This window comes from Haliotis asinina, chromosome 16, assembly GCF_037392515.1.
Source record: "Haliotis asinina isolate JCU_RB_2024 chromosome 16, JCU_Hal_asi_v2, whole genome shotgun sequence".
Taxonomy (NCBI): Eukaryota; Metazoa; Mollusca; class Gastropoda; order Lepetellida; family Haliotidae; genus Haliotis; species Haliotis asinina.
This window is the reverse complement of record NC_090295.1, coordinates 12,662,257-12,675,656: the sequence shown is the minus strand read 5'-3', so window position 1 is coordinate 12,675,656 and position 13,400 is coordinate 12,662,257. Positions and strand designations below refer to the sequence as shown.

The 13,400-nt window shown below is 39.9% G+C and overlaps 2 protein-coding genes across 2 annotated transcripts; both read right to left on the bottom strand.

Moving 5' to 3' along the window:
- Positions 1-2,040: 2,040 nt before the first annotated feature.
- LOC137267516 (crt homolog 3-like) lies at positions 2,041-6,572 on the bottom strand. Its single transcript, XM_067801986.1, has 4 exons — positions 5,966-6,572; positions 3,872-4,080; positions 2,987-3,082; positions 2,041-2,460 (listed from the first exon to the last, which is right to left on the bottom strand). Exons 1-4 carry the CDS (start codon positions 6,570-6,572, stop codon positions 2,041-2,043), a joined length of 1,332 nt encoding a protein of 443 aa, XP_067658087.1.
- A 2,621-nt stretch (positions 6,573-9,193) lies between these two features.
- On the bottom strand, positions 9,194-13,241 carry LOC137268222 (DNA-directed RNA polymerase II subunit RPB4-like). Its single transcript, XM_067802761.1, has 5 exons — positions 13,151-13,241; positions 12,113-12,170; positions 11,070-11,192; positions 10,168-10,263; positions 9,194-9,853 (listed from the first exon to the last, which is right to left on the bottom strand). The coding sequence occupies exons 1-5, from the start codon at positions 13,215-13,217 to the stop codon at positions 9,775-9,777; spliced, it is 423 nt and encodes a 140-aa protein (XP_067658862.1). The 5' UTR covers positions 13,218-13,241; the 3' UTR covers positions 9,194-9,774.
- Positions 13,242-13,400: the final 159 nt, after the last annotated feature.

Genomic DNA, 13,400 nt, shown 5'->3' with positions numbered 1-13,400 from the left:
GTCTATAGTTGTAAAAAGTGTGTCAGTGACCTCCGTCGTTTGTTGTTGGCAGTAAATGCTTCTAAACCGATGTCGTTGTTTTTGTTCTTGTTTTATTAAAAATTCTGTAACAGTTCATTTTAGCTATAATAACGGTAACGCTATTTTTCAGGGCATTATCATTAGCAGGAGCACTCGGTCTTTGGTTAATGGAAGTTAATGGAAGACCTCGGGCTTCTGCAAATGAATATTCCCTGAAAAATTGCGTTACACTTATAGTGACATTGCCTTAAAAATATTACACGGCAGTTCTTCAAACGGGCGAGTAACAATATAAAATATCACACAATTATGAAATATCACGTGCCACAGTCCTTGAGTTCAGCAACACCACACGTACAAATATAGTTTATAAATATATAATTTTGTACGTATCTTATTATCAGGTATATATAGGCGCCGGCCGGCACAGAAAACATTATTCAAGACAGGGCAGTAGACAAAACGAAACCGATGCACTCATGCAGCACGGACGACTCGCTTACACTGTGTCACGTGTGTGATGCAAGGGACCATCCGTCTCATGCTTACATTATATATTATATAAATGAATGTGACCTGTTGCGCCACGGCTCTGATCTGTGATTGATACATATACACCTTGGTTTGCCCTGCATGTGACCTGTGCTTGATTTACATGTAACCCGATGTGCTCCGCCGGATCAAACCTGTACTTGACATACATGTGACCTGGTTTGTTATTAATCTGCCTGGTCATCTTTATACATGGGTTCAACATTTTATGGTCGGAACAGATGTAACGTTGTATTTATAGCTCTGACATTGTCATGTGGGTCTTTATCCACCATAATAAATAACGACTCGCTGGCAATGCGACAAAACATGTGAGTGAGTGTGGTTTTACGCCGCTTGCAGCAATATTTCTACAATGTAGCGACAGGGGGAAACCAGAAATGGGCTTCAAGAACTGTGCCCATGTGGACATTGTAACCCAGGTCTTCGGCGTGACGAGCGAACGGTTTAACATCGAGGCTACCCAACCGCCCCCGCCAAACGTGTACAATATCGTTAATTAGCTATATTGAAAAAATACTTCGCAAATGACAACTTCTGTAATATATATTATTAAGAATGCTTCATACATAAAACACCTTGCCATTATTGTCACTTACATACGTCCAAAATGTCAGTGAAGTTAGCAATTGTAGTGATTTCTTGATAGGTCGCGTTCTGAATTATGTATCCAGATGATTATCCTCTACCTTAAATGTGATTCTAAAAGGTACACGTTCCCATGGTTTTACTACAGCGCTGACAAAATTCAGTTGTAATGGTCAATTTTTTAGTTGCATATAGAACTTGGTGTGATTAACAACGGTGAGGGTTCTATGAATATACGACTTCCTTATTATCAATTTGAGCGACGTTTCGATGTTTCTTCTCATGCCGTCATTAAGAAGTTTTACATCCACAGAACTCGCTCCGTTGTTCATGTTCAAAATTGTCGTGTTCTGAATTCTATTTAAAACGTACGAAGAACATTTTAGATGTGTTTCGCAAACAGATCTCACTCAAATCAAATGTTAAAGTGACTCGTTTTTCTTGTAATTATTAAATAGATCGATGGTGTACTGATCAATGTCAGTGAAATTGAAGATGGATTTACGATGTTTATACAGTCAAATATGTGAGTCGTTATTTTTGGGAGTGTCCATCAAAACATCAATTTATATAGCAGTTGCAGTCTACCTGTAGAAATAACCTATTGTTTTTAGCAAAATCTATCAAAATCTAAGCATCGTAAATTATGCGTGTCCAACCTCATACTCTGTACACATTATATGGTATACACTGAATAGCAAAAGAAACGTACTTTTCGAAAAAATGAATCTCATGAAAGTAAGCTTTCATGTTTATCTCTCATTAAAAACTTGACAAAAAGCAAGAGTTGCGCTTCTTTTGCTGTTCAGTATATATTTATCACTGGTACTGGACATGAGGGCTTCAAGGAAATCCATTCTGTTCTGCTGATTCTTTGATTTACATGTGATTGTCAATGATGTCACGAACATGTGCCTCTTTCAGTTCTTTCTCCTTGGCGTCTTGTTTGCTGAAGTAGTTGTACATAATTACGGTTGGCACGATGATGAGGAGACCGCCCAAGGTGAAGGCCGTGGTAATGTTGAACTCCGGGGACCAATAGAAATGGTTGTTTTGGACGTCAAACTTGAACAGGGTCCAGAACAACGTTGCCAAGGGAGTCACCATTGATTGGACGACAACCGCATAAACAGCTCCCTCTGCGTATTCTATTAATAGAAATTGGAAGAGATTCCCGAAGGAATAGCCAATCTGAAACAACCAGAGTTTCCACCATAAGCCGTTACATCCGGGGTCTGAGCTGAAGCAGCATCGAAGTCCAGTTCCTAGAATACCACCAAACTCCTGGATTGAAGCAGCCTGAAACCAAACAGGGAATTATAAAATTGATTTTGTCCTAATAATAACACTAATGACACATAATACTAATCGATTTCAGAAGCGTCAAGTATCCATCGACAGGTGCTCACTGGCGCAGTGACAAAGTTAAACCCAAACACATGCACATATACAGTTCTAAACACATAATCCTGAAAGTCGTGGTATTTTGTGATACAATAATACAAGTGTGCGAGCGTGCATGAGTGCGTGCGTGCGTGTGATATGTTTAATGTCGCACTCAGCAAGATTACAGCTACTTGCCGGTGTCTGTAGATAATCAAGTCTTCACCAATAAAGTTACCAACAACTTGAGCATCGTTCTGAGCAATTGGGATACGATGACATATGTCAACCAAATCAGCGAACCTGACCACCCGACAAACTTTACTTTACGACAAACATGGGTTACGGGATACCAATTCGAACTCGGATCTTCACGTGCTTTGTGTGATACAAAACGAATGTGCGTGCGAGAAGGTGCTACAAACTATTTGTACCGACATACCATTCCAAAATGGGGAATGAAATCCACCCAGAATAACGGCAGGAGAGTTATCAGCTGATAGACTTGTGTCCACATAATGAAGTTTAGTGATTCTGACTGAAACAGACACGACATACATAAAGCACATCCATCGTTGCTGTACTTACATCAGAATTTAAGTCAAATTTGTCTAAAACTAAAGTTAATAAGTTTACGAACTGGTAGATATAGCGGACTGTTTTTTATCGCATGCTAACGGTACATTTTGCGTAGAAATGCGTGACGGAGTAATGAACTATATCACATAAAAACTGGTGGCCCACTGCATTCGTTAAAACCGTAGTTTCCTGTGTGCGTGTGCATGGGCCAGACAATACAGTGGCTAATGGCATGAACAATCATCTACACCTCCGCTTTTAATGTTTGAAGATTACAATCGGAGAGGTAACTACGAGTAAGTCCTCATCTCTGTGAACTCTTACATGTGTCAGGTGAGGCCCGGAATCGTTGTGAAGAGCGAGGTGTTTTTTCCAGTAATACAACAGCGAGTGACACCAGAAATTTTGCTTCTCATATTTTATCCATGTGGGGATCGAACCTGCACCTTCGACGTAACGAACGAACGTTTAGACAAAACGCTACCCCTGTGTCCCCTGTGTCCCCTGTGTCCCCTGTGTGAAGAGCGACCGCGTTCATTGCACTTGCCAGCTTCGCGAAATATCTGAATTATTACCCCTTTGGGAAATGAGTTTATTCATACAACAAAGCAATAGAATAGAGTACCAATACAGCAAAAGAATATTGTAACGAAGCGTTTTTAGGTAAAATAAAAAAAAAACACATTTGAAGAAAACAAAATAAACTGGTTAGACAGGTATAAATGTGACACACATGACAATATCTAACCTGGGTTCCATGGAGCGCCTTCTCCACGAAGACGCTGCTTAAACCTGCTGGCAAGAACCCCAGTGCAAATATAAAAGGCCACAGTACGTTTCCTGTGCTTCCGGACCCTGTATCCCCACTCCCTTCCAGCCCCCAAATCTGGGGCTCCACCGTGATGAAGAGGCCGATGAGAACTATTCCCGTACAAACCAGGCGTCGGAGGCTGATACCTAGAGAAAGAAAAATGTATTCAATTGTTTGGGCACTCATTTATCCACAGGAATGGAGAGAGCCGTCCACGTGTACGTTTCACATGCTGCGTATATGTATATGTAAAACCGCTACGAGTGAGTTAATTTTTACGCCGCTTTTAGCAATCCAGCAACATTACGACAGGGAACGGGGGAGAGTTACTCAGTCTACAGTATTTTTGTCAGCCTTTTTCGCATTGTTTCTTTTTTAACGCTGCGTTCAGCAACATTCCAGCATATTACACGAATAATCGCGTATGGACAAGACAATCCAATGATCAGCAGTATGAGCTTCAGTCTACGCATTTGGGATCCGGCAAGAAGCCAAACATAGTCAAGTGTACCTCAGCATTACCACATCTCTCGTTTCACACTGACAACGCAACTGAACGCAAACACATCGCAACATTTTACAATGAAATCACAAAACAAGCCGTCGTGCCACTGGAATGCATGTTTCACACTCAATGGATTATCCATATGTGGGAAACCAGTTTATAGATGCCTGAGTGGCATATTCCTCTTGCACGGTTGTAAAGCGGTTGGTTGGTGACGTCATGCTACTAACAGTAACACTGTTCGATACTAACTGCGAGAGCGACGGGAGTTCACCGTTGAGTATAATATGCTTGCCCTTCCTTGCAAACACCGACTTTTGGAATGACTTTTTTTCAGGCAATAACGCTATATATTTACAATTCTACATTCTAAATTACTCCCGTATTCCTCTCTCCGTCCGGGTGCGCGCGTTTGCGCTAAGTTGTTTTAAACTGAATATTGTTTTAATTACAGGTAGTCAGTCGAGTCTGTGTCTGGACCATTGGCTCATATCATTTACTGTCAGTCAAATATACTGAGGGAAAAAATAAGGGATCACATGAAAGCACGAATGTTCTTTTATTTTCTTTCCAGATTTCTTCACAAGCAATGCGATACGCAAGCTTTGGAAGAAGACCTTTGAAAAAACATAAAGCAACACTATTGCTTTCATGTGATCCCTTATTTTTGTCCCTCAGTATATTATAACCTTCACATAATGACAAGACGGATTAACCTCAACAGTTGGATATGTGTTATCTCCCTTTGTATACATGTGACAATGTACAAATGACGTACACAACCCAAACACTCCTGGATCCCGATATGTTTATTCATGTACACACGCACAGTCCGTGACTCGACATATTTATATCAACAGCAAACGTGGAACTCAGGCATTCGTGACAAACGTTATGGCTAAGTATTGGGTTTGGTTTGTTTTTAGCGCCCAGAAAATCAAGTGATCAACATCATGAACATCGATCCAGGCAATCGGGATACTATGACATACGCCAAGTTAGCAGGCCTGAATACCCGATCCCGTTAGTTGCCTCTTATGACAAGCATGGGTCGCTGAAGATCTTAACACCGATGTACATGGTTACGACGGACAGTACTGAGCCGAGTGCGTGTCCATTCTCGGTGGTTGCATGTTCTAAATTTGACAAAAATACATTTTGGAAATTTTCATGCCACTCCTCAGCGATATACCATCTGAGTGAGTGAGTGAGTGAGTGGGGAGAACTAAAATGGATTTCACGCACTGTATCCATGTGACGAACAGACACTTTAACCATTAGGCTACCAGAAAGCTCCAAATGACATATGGCGTTCACTCAGTTCCATTTAAATCTCCCCTTCATACCTGTGTACCTCATGAGGAAAATTGTGTAGTCACGATGTCATTACATAACCTGCGACATTATCTTCTGAAATAAAACAAACAAAAACAAAGCAAAACAAAACAAAACAAAACAAAACAAACAAAAACAAACAAAAAAACAAGCCCCAAAATAAAAAAAAATCCAACAGATTTACGAATTACCTTTTCTGAGGATGAAAAACCGGCCTACAACTGTATAGGGTATGACGGTGGTTGCTAGGATACCTTGCAGATATGGCGGCGTGCGACTTGGGGGACTTGCAAACACAATAAGAACCCCGTTCATGGTAGTAGCGAACCCCACCGTTAACAAAATTTTCCAGTTTGCGGTCGGTTTGAAGGACGAGAGGCTGATTCCAGTTTGGTATTTCATGACTAAAGTCATAACGGCGAAGATTACAGGAAACCACAGGGACGACACCAACAGAACAACAAAGGTGTCTCCACCAACGTGGTCCATCGTCCCGGCAAACACGGGAAGCGAGACGTTCATGAGGACATTGGCGACAACGTTAATAACGGCGATGAAGACGGTTAACGCCCCTCTTGAGAGCCCCAGTTTCCCCGTTGTCCTAGTTTGGGGTTCATTGGGGACACGTAGGAGCGTTACGATGTCAACTGGTCCGGTTTCTTTTGGAGGCAATGGCGGGTACACGTTTCCGGTACCACGATAACGGCCGGAATTTTCAAAATCACTTTCGTCAGCTGGAGATATTATTGGATGCTTGTCGTTTTGGACATTCATCTGAGATTTTCTACCACCCGGCATCTTTCAAGTATAAAGTTTTTGTCCAGTTCAGGAATCAGTCCGTTTCCCTGTAGTTGTAGCTTCTGTTTGTCTATATGAGTGGTCACACGGTCATATGTTTGAAAGGGAACTGTCCACTCTCGACTCGTGACAGCAATAATCCAGTCATAAGACAAGCGATTAAGTTTCAGTGGACCTGATGAAGTATATACAATGGAAAGATAACCACACACGCCTTTGTCGTATTCGGTGACAGATCACGACACTCCATTGTTATGAGAACATCAAGAGTATGTCGGAGATAAGCTTTACTGGTGTTGTACACTCGGGACACCCTTACCCTTCCCGTGAACACCTGGTGTCACTGCTGATTGTCACTACACTGCGAGACGGGCGGTTTACCTCTCTTGTGGGTATATATCACAGAATTACTCGAGGTCTTCTTGGAAGTTCATTGATTGAGTGAGTGAGGAAGGTTTACGCCGCTTTCAGCAATATTCCAACTACGTCACGACTGGGGACACCGGAAATGGGCTTCACACATTGTGCCCACGTGTGGAATCGAACCTGGGTCTGGTGAGCAGATGTTTTAACCCGTAATCTACCCCACAGCCCCCTGGAAGTTGCTAGCTTTTAGTTCCGAGGTCTTGCGACTCTTACTTGTAAGGGCGATGTGGGGTATGTGGTTTGAATCAAAACTGGGAAGACACGATTCACTTCGAGTTTTGAGTGGCGATCACGAATATCACAGACCATAACATGCCATGCCATACACAAGCGCATTAATCAATCATATGGCCCTAGGTAGTCCCCTTAGGATTTGTTTACATATTATTTTCGGATCAAAGTATTGACATTTCACTCATTTCACGAGGATGGTGACACCCTACCCCACCCCACCGCTCCGAATCCCCACACACTGATTTTGATAAGTACGGAAACACTAAACGTTTTATAGTGCAGGGAAATAAAAGGACAAATGTAACACTTTAACGCCCGCAATGATGAAAATATGACGGGAATTGTTATTTTTTTCATTTTTTCACGATTTTCCTTCTTATGTTTAGTCCCAAAGGCCATGATATGTCTATCTAAAGTAACACTTTTTTTCAAAGTATTTTGCAAATATGAAGCAGGTAATTTTAATTAAACAAAACAAAGCATGTATCAGGAGATGCGGAATTTTATTAGAAACATTTTGAGCCCATTTGCACATCAATTGCTCAATCCTGTGTAGAGTTATGGCGGATTTCCTAACCCCCTCTATTTGAAGAGAAAACTGGCGGCCACATTTAAAGATGGTCACCAAAATGGCATTTGGCAAAGTGATCTGAAGGTCCATCAACCATTTCTGGACACCTCAGATATTAAGCTAACCAAAAATCATGATCAAATCTGTTCAGCATATTGGTAATGAAATTCGGTCTGGCACATGTACTAGGTTGGTTACCTTTAAAAGTTAGACGTACACATAAGAAACTTGGTCTGTTTTTACGAACTGTGAAAACTCATGAATGTCTTGTAGACATAATTCCATCTCCTACCGAAACTATTTCGCAATAAAATGTGCGTATCAAGTCAAGCCAAGAAAAACCCAATTACCGCCATACAGAGTTAGGGCCGCTGGAAGAAGGTGACCATTTAACATGTTAACACATCCTTAATTCCATTCGTGACCAACCCGTGGTATTCTGGGACAAGTCGAATAGCGAATCGAGTCTTCTTGGAGGATACGGAAAGGGGCGAGTGGTGACGAACGCGTTCCTTTGTCAAATTTCCTTTGAAAATACACGAGGTCGTGCCTCAACGTGGTGATACCACCCTACATGTGAAATTTCTCGCTGTTTGAGGCGTGGGATGATTATACGCCGCCTTTAGCAATATTTCAGCAATATCACGGCGGGGGACACCAGTAATGGACTTCATACAATGTACTCAGGTGGGAATCGAACCAGGGTCTTCGACGAGACGAGCGAACGCTTTAACCACTAGACTACTCCAGGGGTGTTGGTAGAAAGGTTTCACGGTATCCTTTGAGCAGCAAATCGAAAAAAGTCGACCAGAACTTTCATCACAAAAGACAACATTATCCCTATCTTAACTACATCAAATTAAATGTCTTTCTTTTTGTGCACCTTTCGTCAATGGTGAGCGAATTCCGCCCCTTTTCACACAGTTAAAGCTTTGTAATTGTAGTCTGAAGGTTTCATGAGAACTTCCTCTATCAATCATTTCATTTCTGACATTCTCGCCAAAGATCCCTAGTACTGAACATATTTGTCCTCTCTGCCCGTATTGTGCTCAATTCCAACTCGTTGGCAGAGACTGAATATACTTCAAAGTTCTGTATACTGTAAACAGAGGAATGTCATGTCTACCAATTAACACTTTTGCATTAGTCACGCCCTTATCATAAGCATCAAGAGCCAGCTCTCTTCACTTCTCTTCTGTTATATCAACAAAAGACCAGTTATCACCAGGGGAGATAACTCTTGAAGTAGAAACGTTCGTTCTCAAGCCCATATGAGATCCTGATTCAAACCCAGGATCAGCAGATCAGCAGCTGATCCAAGCCAGTATAGATGTCATAACAACCTCTATGCTGGCAGAAATACTTGTGAGATAACACAGAAATGAATACATAAAAGGCAAATAAAAATGTTTATTGATGAAACATGACTTACATAACAATGAAAAAAACTGCTTCACATGATTAATGAGACAACAATGTTTGAAATGATGGTGAGATGAAAAACAATGCCGTAAGATCTTACAAAAAAAGAAAGATCATTGAGCCAGCTTCAGGTGAAGACCTGTTTGCAGTTGGGACATTACCCCTCAGGGGATACAGATCTCTACTGCAAACATTTCCAGAGGCTAGATCATTTTGTTTGTTCTCAATATCTGTTGAACTGAAAATTTTCAAAAGTTTGGTGACCTTATAAGCTATCAACAATGCCTGTTATAAATATCATTCTCTCTTACCATGTTGGGTAAATGCACTTGCAAAACATTTGCTAATATTAAACTTCACTCTTTAAATATTAATATAAACACAAAGTCTATTAGTGTAATCAAATTAATAATAGTAAAATCTGGCCTGAAATAGTCTCAAAGAAATATTCACTGAACTGAAATGTTTCTTCTGCCTCTAGACTGGCATGACATGCAAGGGAGACAACTCTTGCCTCCCCAGCACTTCAGAAAGGTTTGACTGGTGGTCTCAGTACTGAAAGCTTCGCTTTGTTTTGATGTCATCTAATATCTGCTGCAGCTCATCCTCCTCAAACCTTCCTTCCAAACTGGAAAAAAAAGAAATAACTAAAATTATTTTAAATACAAATTTATCCTGTACACATTGCATTTCCTTCTTTAAAATGAGAAAATGTTTACAAGGCATTGTTATCTCAGACTCTCTAACAATTTATGTAAAATATATTGCTAACAAATGAACTTTTAAGAAAAGAATATCATATTAAAACTGCTGCATTAATCGCAATCACAACAACAATTTTGAAATACACAGATGGATGATGATGATGATGATGATGATGATGAAAGCATGTAAATTGGTTTTTAAACCTGTTTGTATTCATTTTTCCTTCTGGCACAGTACCTGGGAATGAGAGATTTAGCTTCCTCTGATGTTTCAGGGCAAAGGTTAGCCAGGGCAGCAAGTTCAAACTTGTGTAACTTCTTCTGCATTAGAGAACTGGAACAAAGGAATGTGCATAGTTGATCTCATTATCACTATTAGAGATTACCAATAATAGTGCAGCAGAAAATAATAATACACCAAAGGGCATTTGAAGCATTTTATGAATTCACCAAAACTACGTCCACTACTTTCAAGCTTATCAACAACCTACTTTTACTTTTTGTATCCATAAACAGATATATACACAGAGAGAAAAGAAACTAAACTGCTTATATATTATTTTGGGTTTGTTTTCAAACCGAAAACCTCACTCAGATTACTGTCATTTTCTTTGACTGATTACTGCATGTAAAGAGTTTTGATGGTTGGGCTAAAAACATGGACAATATCTCAGGGCCCGTCAAACAACTGAATTATAAATATTGAATCCTTCTTCATTAAATTGCAAAACAAATTCACTAATGATAACTTGACACCTGTATAATGACCATGGTCAGCATGCCCGACCGCCGTGGAGGGGCTATTTTCAAAACGGACTGCCAGATTCTCATTTCCCCTGCCCAACGGGTCGGGTTAAAATTTAGATGTGTACGTAAAGTTAGTATTAGGGTTTTTTTTCAATATTTAACAAGTTTTAATTTAATTATAAGTTTAACTTTTGGACAGGGCTGGCCAGTTTTACATCTAACCAGCTCTGTGGTCTGGCTAAAATTTTTGGGAGTTTCATAGTCACACCCTGCCATGATAAAGACTAGACAAAGTATTTCATTCGTCTTCCACTAGTTTCAGAGAATTGATTCAAAGGAAAGACATATCCATCAGAGTCTTTAACAACAGCTCATAGAACAATTATAGTCTACCTTCTGACAGCGGCAATGGTTTCTCTGTTCTTGAACTTGCTGAAGCGGGAGCAGTAGTTGAGTGTCTTCATGAACACCTCAGAGAGCTCTTGCTCCTCTTCAGCACTCTCATTCTGCTGCTTTCTGTATACATGTAAACACTGGGTCAGTTTGCAATTTTAACAACAACACTTGCTGCACACTAACACAGGGTCATCTAACCAATGTGATGCTGCTGCTTTGTTCACACACACACAAACACACAACAAACACAGGATCAGATAGCCATTTTAAGGTGTACCCTGCTGGCCTTGCCTGAGAACACTTCCAAAATCTACTTCAGTTGCAAGCAGTGCAATATTTAGAGATTATTCTTAAAACTTATGGGAAGGGGGACAAGGGGTCATTGATTCAGTTCATCGTGTTCATGACATGCAGGGGAGGTCAATTACTTTATACACATGCACACGTGTACCAAATGCAATGTACATATACGCTCTTGTTGCTGGGTCTTTCACTCGACCTATATTCATGTGAGCAATAACGCAGGTGTCTAATAACGTGGGGGGTGTCCATGGACCCCAAGATCTGCGTTATTGCGAGGGACGACTATATATACATTTTAAAGTAGGTCACTGATATGCTTCTCAATAAAAATCATCATTACCACATTAGCCATAAATAATGAAAAGTCCCTTAGATTACCTTCTACCACGTTTAGAAGCTTCAAGGAGACATTATGAGTGGAATCCTAAAGACTGATATGAGTGCAGTTCTGACCGGAACGGGGTTCTTAATCTTATCCTGGCACCACTATTCCAGCACCACAAGAAAAAAGAACCATGAAACCTCAGTGTCACAAAAGGCACAGTCAAAGCAGCTACAGAATACGTTCGACAAATTTTTTTCATCTTATCATCATACTAACAATTTAGTTAAATTCTTTGAGTGGCGACTTAAATCTAATTGCATCTTAAATGAACTGCAAAAGCTTAGTCCCATATACTACTACAGTCTTACAAGACTGATGATGCTGATACACAACACTCCCATGACATACATACCGATGTTCTAACAACATCTGTACTTCTGATATCAGCAGAGTCTCAGCATGTTCAAATTCTGAAACAAAGATGGATCATTAGTATGGCATGGTGTCACTCCTTTAAGTATGTTGGGAAAACCGATACATGTGGCTGACCATTAAACAAATGTAAAACAAAAATAAAAACAAAACATCAAAAGTGACAACCGTACGTAAAACATTCTCTTTTGGTGGGAAAAATGAAATCTTGAAATCTTGAAATGTTTCCTTATCAATGCTGATTAGTTGAAACAAAATTAAAGGTCAAGGGCGTTCATAATGATTTTATAAATATTAAAATAGTGGAGAATAAATAGGTGGAAATGGATGAAACTGTTTAAAACCAAACCATTAGTGTTCTTGCACACAAAATGTCAACCACATTTTTAAAGGGGAAGTGTTGTTGGGAAGTGTTTGAAACTAAATGCTAAATGGAAGATATGTTTAACTGAATAGTTGCATGTGCAGTGAGTAAGCATAAGGTCTTGGATCATCGTCAGTCATCATTATGATATACTATTAGTCTGTTTAGTTTAGTCTAGTCCTACTTGATGACAAATCTTTGACTTAGGAGTGTATAATGGTTTTTATGAGCACTTAATCAGTGAAAATTGGGTGTGTAGTTTTCCACGGGACTCTAATACAGTGAGAGATAGTCATAACCTTGTCTCAATGTCTGTCTGGAATGATTAAGTTTCTGAAGCTGAACTTGAAAACCATTCATTATTTCTTCTGAAACGTTGTATGCTTTAGTTAAGTATTGAAGTGGTGCCTTTTGATATTTTCAACTCTTAACTTACGATTAACACAGTCTGTAGTGCATGTACTATACCCTATTTTTGAAGAAAGGATTTGCTCCAAATAAACGTAAAGTACCCTCATGATCATCAAGTCATTATCGTGGACCAGAACACCACGTTCTTAAATCTAGCCGTCTACTGCGACTGGGTTCTTCGGTTATACCCAGTTAAATCTTCACCCCTGTTAAATGTTTGGTCCAAATGTTTTCTGTGGTTACCTTTTGGGAACTGTAATTCGGAGGCATCTTCTTCTTGCTGGTCAGACGCCATCCCCGCACTCGCCATGTTGACACGAATCTGAGAAACTTCCGGTTTGGGTTATATTGAAAACATGAACAACAATAGAAAAGAAAGGAAATATTATTTACCTAAATGATACGTTAGAAAATCTGTTAGAGATACAATTTCGACTTTATACTTAACATATAACATTTTAATATACTTAACATATAAAATTTTAATCAGAAC